The 7,500-nt window shown below is 39.5% G+C and overlaps 1 protein-coding gene across 2 annotated transcripts in view; it reads right to left on the reverse strand.

Moving 5' to 3' along the window:
- arhgap29a (Rho GTPase activating protein 29a) overlaps window positions 1-7,500 on the reverse strand; it is a 42,157-nt gene that overhangs the window by 7,080 nt on the left and 27,577 nt on the right. For both annotated transcript variants that reach the window (XM_046063938.1, XM_046063942.1), the window contains 7 exons: window positions 6,261-6,325; window positions 6,062-6,172; window positions 5,871-5,951; window positions 4,948-5,130; window positions 3,324-3,461; window positions 2,999-3,189; window positions 267-433 (listed from right to left, as the gene is read on the reverse strand). In XM_046063938.1, coding sequence (XP_045919894.1) covers window positions 267-433; window positions 2,999-3,189; window positions 3,324-3,461; window positions 4,948-5,130; window positions 5,871-5,951; window positions 6,062-6,172; window positions 6,261-6,325 — 936 coding nt within the window. The remainder of the gene's footprint in view (window positions 1-266; window positions 434-2,998; window positions 3,190-3,323; window positions 3,462-4,947; window positions 5,131-5,870; window positions 5,952-6,061; window positions 6,173-6,260; window positions 6,326-7,500) is intronic.

Genomic DNA, 7,500 nt, shown 5'->3' on the forward strand with positions numbered 1-7,500 from the left:
GGAACCAATGTTCACACATAAGTAGAGCAAAACAAAAGGAGATGACAACACAAGGAAATTGGCTTCAGTTTAAAGCTTCTGTTTCCTTCACATTATTTTTGCATATTACTCACAAAGCAACTTGTCTTGTGTGTGGCTCCACTACATTTTGGTCTACGACTAATGGAAATGTGGAAGGTTTTACCCTGTCTGTTCTACATTTGCCCTGTAAACTGAAAAATTATACCACTAGAAACTGGCTTTGCCATCTGATTCAACCTGTGTACCTTGGATGTCAGTGCTACTGTTGGAGCGCCTCTCTGCAATCTTGGTGTGTGCATTGATGGGACTGTCCACGTCATCTGCGCCAAGGAGGTCAGATGTCACAGATGCCTGTGACAGGTTGCTGTGGGTTGAGTGGCTGCCACTTAGTGAGCGCTTGTTGAACGGCATCCTGGGGGGAGGAAAATGATGGAATGAAAATAACAATACTGTTGATAGTGAATTCACAGTGCCTCGGAGCTACTGAAGTTAAAGCAACATGCATTTCTGAAGGGTGTAACATGGATCCTATTACTTTTAAACCCACAATGTACAATATTTTATCTTTACTCAGTATCTTTGAATCTGCAAGGTTTTCCAAAATTGTATTGTAGGGAGGTTAGAAAGTCCTCTAAAACAACAGTGTGTCATTATCATGAAACATTAAGGTCATGACTATGGCAGCATAAAGGTTCTACTGCGTTCCAAACTTTTCATTAACACTGTTGAGTAAAATCATATCCTTAAAATCTTGTGCGTTGCTAGATAGATACCTAAAGCTCTCAATTTAAATGACAATTTGATCGAACCTAAGAAAACTACTGATTTCTGGTATGTTAAACAGTGACCATATTCACCTTTAAGACCAGGAATAATTACAGTATAAGACTCCTGTTTAGCAATAAGATTTCTCTCTTTTTGTTAGATTGATATCTATAAATCAAATTGTATTAAAACTATATTTTCTACTTCCATCTGTACTGAAAAGATCCCTGAATGATCATGAGATCAGCCACACCTTACCATGAAAGGTAGCAGTTAAACAGTGATTAACAATGATTACAGTAGGGATGCACTGAATGTTCAGCCACTGAAATGAATCAGCCGAAAACAGCAAAAATCGCACTCTCTCTGTTCGGGCCTAATAAGTCAAAAGACTGATTAAATTTTACCTAACAATTATGTTGACATGTCGGTAGTGTGGAAGCATTTTAAAGTGTCCGAGAAAGATGATGTTTGCAGACACTGTTCTGCTGAATTGTCTCCTAGCACATCCACTCCATCTGTGTCTGACTTCTTAGAAAAGGCAACATGTGGTCTGACCCGCTTTGAGTGATTCTGTCACTCCTTTCTGAGATGGCGATTAAGCTAGCCGCACCTAAATTTGGAGTGCACACGTATTCAAGCCTTTATAGTAACTGAAACGGACCAGAGCGAGCAGACAGGCAGGTTAGCAACTTTATCCTGTCAGTTTCTCTCTTTACAAAGACAAGTGTTGCAGTATGAATTTAGCGAGAAGATACACATGTGACAACGTCCAGTTTTGAAAAGAAGGTGTCTATACAGCTTGGAAATAAGATTAATTGGATTATATTCACATAAAGTTTAAAACATATTACATGTGTACATGTAATATGTGACCCACCCACCTCTCTCCAAATTCTGTGGGAAACACTGATTAAAAAGCACAATTGCAAAAATATGAATGTACTTGTTCTGTGTTTGGCAATTTTTTTCATTATATTTGGCTTTTTCATTTCGGTGCATCCCTAGATTATAGGCTTGCGAATGGCTGATGTACAAACCATGCCAACCATTGTAAGCGAAAGCCTCCTACCATATCTTACAATATATACGATATGTAGGTCAGTAGCCTATATTTAGATCAATGTTGAGGATACATGTGCATGTGTCTAAGTTTCTCTTCCTCTCTCCCAAGCTGAATTCTTTTGATCGGTGGCATCAGAGTTGGGGGGTCAGGGGTAGAGGGAGAAAACTAAATAAGAACAAAGCACTCTCTTTTTAACATCTGTGTATGTGTCACCGCAAACCTGTGTCAACAAAACTCTCTCAAAAAGGAAACACACTTTTTTGGCCAAAGCCTTCACAAGAACTGGGTACTAAAAATTGCCCAAATGTCAAAATGATCAGTGTTTTTCATCAGTCACCAGTCAGAAACAATGTGTATATAGTTTGAAAGCTACTCTAAACTTTCACAGAGGTTTAGTGAAATTCATGATAAGCCCACTGCCCCAGCTCCTCTCTCCCGTGACCGCAGTCATTTCCGCGGGAAGCCCCGGGCCAACCCAATTGTTTCACGCTTTCTAAAACAAGCTCTCTCACTCAATCACTCCACCTCTCACCAGTGAAATCTTACCCCATTTCGCTTTATTTACAACCACTTGTTTACCATAAATAAATATTCATGTTCCCACAGAATCATTTAATGCAAGCTTTAAGCTGTTGATATTAAAACGATTGTCAACATTACATGTGGACAGACTGAAACACTTTTCAAATAATTAAAAAAATTATTTACAACTTTGTCTGGGATTGTGAACTCCTCTGAGAGCCACCACTTTATCGGTCTTACAAAAATAAGTAATTTCCTTGATCTACTCTGTCATTTCCATGATATAATCTGAGAAAGTAAACACAAACACTCATAACTAAGGGGGCTGATGTAGTTAAAGTTTAAGTTTAGGCACAACCCCACAATAATATCAGGTTTCAGTTTATTATGTTTACAGTTAATATCTGTTCTGACTTTGTTCATAAGGATGAGAATGTTTCTAAATATTCCTAATCATTTGTCAGCTTTCTTTTGAGACCTACTTGTAAAAGATTAATTTTACTGTGGAGCTTAACTACTGTAATGGAAAAATGCAGTCTTTTAGTTGACCAACTGCTTAAATCACTTGCCAACATAAGCCACTGGACCCATGTGTTTCTCAGCAGCTGTATCTTAATGTCTCACCCTGTGTTTTGCACGGAAGCTGAATCAAACGAGTGGGACTCCAGGCGAGGCCCATCAGTGGGAAGACCCCTGACAAAGTCGATATAGCGCTGGCCCGGCTCGTACAGTTTTGCATTTTCACACAGACTCTGATGGTTGACAGGGAGAGATACAACCTGAGCCTGCTGGAGCTGGAACCAATTGACAGTCACCTGAAACAAGGTACAAACAACATTAACCATCAGTCTGTTCAAAATGCAGTTCATTATTTCTGTCAGTCAAATTGGTCTAAATTTTATATAAAAACGTCTGATAAACATTTACAGCAAAAAAAATCTGAACTCACAGCCTTGAGGGTGAGGTCACACTGGGAGACCATCTCTCGGATCTGTGTGATGATCTCACTCTTGGTGTTAGCCAGATCAACTCTCTTCACCCCAACATCAATCTGACATGCTTTGCAGTGCTCCCTGGCCTCCTCAGCCTGCCAACAGAAGAAAGACAATCCATCATACTTCTCAAATAACTGGCTAGTAAAAAAATAATATGGAGGCTTTGACTCTGGATGGAGCAAGTTTCGTTGCAACTGCTGAAATTCACATGAGCGGCAGCAGTTGATGATCACCTCAGATGGGTGTTAAAATAATAAAGCTTAAGTGATGGGAGAGGCTAATGGTCTTGGACATGAACTGTCAGCACAGGAGAGCAATTTCCTTAAGCCTGATTGACTGCCGCCCCAATAGACCGTCATTGATCTTCCCTCTAATTCCTGTATTGTTTGAACAAAGTAGAGCTTAGTGCTAAAAACAAGGCCTTAATCAATACATCAGTGTTTCCCCTACCATTCTTTCGTGGCTGTTTGGGAGGAGACAGATATTTTGTTAAAATAAAAAGCTAAGTACGGTCAGGCTTTGTAAACAAGGAGGAGCAATACCCACATGTGAGTAGCCTCCGTCAGACCTACTTATACTGTGTGTTAAGCAGTATATGGAGGCTGTCAGGTAACTCCCTGTGTGATAGGGAACAATTCACAGTGCATGTATGCATCAATGCATTCACTGTAAATTATTGAATTGTTGAAATTTTATTCATCCACCACAGGTTGACACACTCTTTCTGATGACGAAATGTGTTTTATATCATCAAACACAGAAACAGAAAACATGGAATTTTTTACATCAGCAGAAAAACAAATTTCATAGGGCCCTATTCATGGTCTCGTTGCCCAACATGTGAATGTAGCATCACTGTAGCAAGCTCCATCAGGAGGTAGTAACTTTAGCTCTAAAAATGTCTAAGAGTAACGGAGAAAGTATGGCGCATTTACAATGACACCACATGTCCGTAACACGCCCTCTCTGCGACGCTCGTAGTTCCGGGGGATGGACTACCCCCCCATAAAAAAATCCTAGGGGAAACACTGTCATTGTCTTTTATACCTGACCCGGCAAGGTACAATTTAACTGACAGTACAAACTTTGAATAATAGACCTTGAATAGTCTTTGTTATGGTTAGTCTGCCTTATGGTCATGGCATCCCGGGTTTGAGTCCCGCCCAGGACTCTTGTTGTGCCTTTCGTACGTCTCTGTCTCTACTTTCAGTGTCCAATAAATGTCAACAAAAGTGCATTAGAACAGGACTGCGTGTGTCTTAATTACTGGGCAGAAATGTTTCCTGTTCTGTGGGAGTAGTTAATGCCAAAGGCGGTGATGTGGGTAATAGAGGCTGATATTATGTTTACAAAAATTAGGCAACAGAGTAAAATTAACTTTTAAAATGCCAAACAAAGCTATTTAAAGTAAAAAAAAATAGGTAAGCAGAAGTAAAAAATCTAATAATTAACATTAAAAAAAACAACAACTATAATCTAGCACAAGCTAAAACAACATCAGAAAAGGTCCATGAGTCTAGTTCAGTGCCCACAGTAATCATTCAAAGAGCCACAGGCCCTAAAGAGAAGGTGAGGTACCTTCTGCAGGGCCTCCTCCTCAAGCCTGCGCCTCTTCTCGAGCTGTTTGGCACCGGCCGCTCCACCTCCTCCTCCGATCTGCTCATCCTCCAGGCGACTGGTGGACACCTTGGCCTTCTCATATTCTTCCTGCCGCTGGGCCTGCAGCAGCCGAGCCTTCCTCAGAGCACTGTCTGCCTCATGCTGGAGATGCACACACACATATTAAAGTTCATAAACAAACAAACAAACAAACAAACATTTCCACGCATACTGCTCCTACAGTATGTGTAAAGACCAGATATGCCACATACAAGTGCAAATGTTGCTACATTGTTAACATGTCTACCAGTGGACCTTTGTCTTTCTTCCACTGTGTCTGTCAACTTAAATGAAAACCACTCCCATACTAACTCAGTTTCCTGTGGTAAACACAGGAAGCTTTAAAACACAGGAAAATATACAGATTGTGCAAATCTGTACGAACAAACCTATATATGGGTTTTATACCCTCAAATCCAATGATGCTAACCAAAGCTAACACAAAAATATAGCATTTAGGTTCATACCCTTATGTAAGTTAATAATAATCTGTAATACATTTTAATAATGCTATAGAGACAAATGTAATTTACATTACAGTATAGTATCACAGTATTAAATGAATCATTAATGTTCAATGATTGTTTTGCGTGGGAGCTTATCTAGTGGTACTTAACATAAAAACTAATCTAATCTTAAATAGCAAGTAATTTATAAGACTAATCATGTACAACTATTACTAGCAAGTATTATATAGCTTATTATAGCCATATTATATGGCTTAGTTAATTATGCTTATTCTGTCATAGGAGTGTCCTGGCAGGTTACACAAAGAGAAATGAAACATCTTTAGATTCCGTATGCGTCTGTGTGTGGCCCTCCACAAAATGCAATCAACTCACCATTTTCTTTTGCTCTCTCTGCCAGTGCTCTTTGACCTCTTTTCGTAGTTTGTCCAGCTCATTCTTCCTGGCCAAGAGGGGCTGGAAAGAAACACACAACCCACCGCACAAAGAGTCAGTAAGTCCTCTTGTTTCCATTATCTAACCCAAGTCCCATTTCAGTAAACGCATCTTTTGCTTTGTTGGATTACCTGCATGAATTTGTTGCTTTGGAGTATTGCTGCGGTGTGAAGTACCAGCTGGCTATATTCAATATCATTTTTGAAAGCAGTCATGTAGACCTCACGGAAAGGCATGAATTCCTTAAATGAGGAAGAGAAAGTCTTAATGCCGATCCCCAACAGCTAAAAGGTGGGAGCAAAATTGTAATGCCAGTGCAAGTCTACTCACCTGTTGACTTGCAAGCGTCTTGGCAGATTCTGCCATTTTGGCGTAACTCTTTGCACACTCAATATCTGCAAATAGACCACACTAAAGTTTACTTGAATTTACCATATCTAGTGCTCTCTACTGGCATACCACTTGTCAGTTATGTTTGCACATTGGATCTTCCTTAAATACATGACAAGCTAAAAAACATTTAAGCATTGTGTGTGTTAAATCACACAATGTCCTTGAGAGACGTGAGACAAATCTATCCAATTAAATTAGTAAATAAGGCATAAACCAAAGGGGATGTGCTAAACAAACATGTATGTTTGCCTGATAACAAACATACTGTACAGCTTTGACTGAGTGCTTTGTACCACTGTGTTGACAGGCCAAATGAAACCAGTCATTAACCGGTGTGCCAAACAAAAGCTCTCACACTGCACACTCAACCTTGAGTCTGGATAAGCCTTCATTGTTTGGACTCGTGTGTAAGTGTGGATTTAATTAGATTAAACTAAATGTAAACAAAGTTCAATAATATCTAACGAAGGTTAAAATCAAGGGCAACTGGACTTGGTTGAAGATACTGGAAGACGTTTCGTCCCTCATCCAAAGGACTTCTTCAGTTCCTGAGAACTGTATCTTCAGCCAAGTCCAGTTGCCCTTGATTTTAACCTTCGTTGGATAACTATGACCTGGATGACTGAGAATCTTCATAGACAAAGTTCATTAATGTAAATTAAGACAACTGCCAGTCTAATGGTAGTGTATTTCTTGGTAATTCTTTTTTTCAAACTCTGCTTCAGATAGCTATCAGTGAAAACTAAAGCCCTCCTCCATTAAAATGTGTTTTGCTTATTGTCAGTTCACTTGGATGTTTGAGCTTCACTGTGCAGACTGATGTCTGTGCAGAGTTTGACACTAGAATGCTGTTTTCATATTCACCTGCAAAAGGAGGGCAGTTTCTCTGTGCTCACCTTAAAGCACAGTTTGATGCGTGAACGTGCAAGTAGGATTTTGTGACATCACAATTACAGGTGCTGGTCATATAATTAGAATATCACCAAAACGTTGATTTTTTTCAGTAATTCCATTCAAAAAGTGAAACTTTGATATTATATTCATTCATTCCACACAGACTGATATACGATATACTGATATACGCGCACTGGAGTCCTTCCACATCACACTTAGAAGAAGTTGGCCTCGAAGCTACAGGTGCTGGTCATATAATTAGAATATCATCAAAAAGTTGATT

This window comes from Micropterus dolomieu, linkage group LG01, assembly GCF_021292245.1.
Source record: "Micropterus dolomieu isolate WLL.071019.BEF.003 ecotype Adirondacks linkage group LG01, ASM2129224v1, whole genome shotgun sequence".
NCBI classification, from domain to species: domain Eukaryota; kingdom Metazoa; phylum Chordata; class Actinopteri; order Centrarchiformes; family Centrarchidae; genus Micropterus; species Micropterus dolomieu.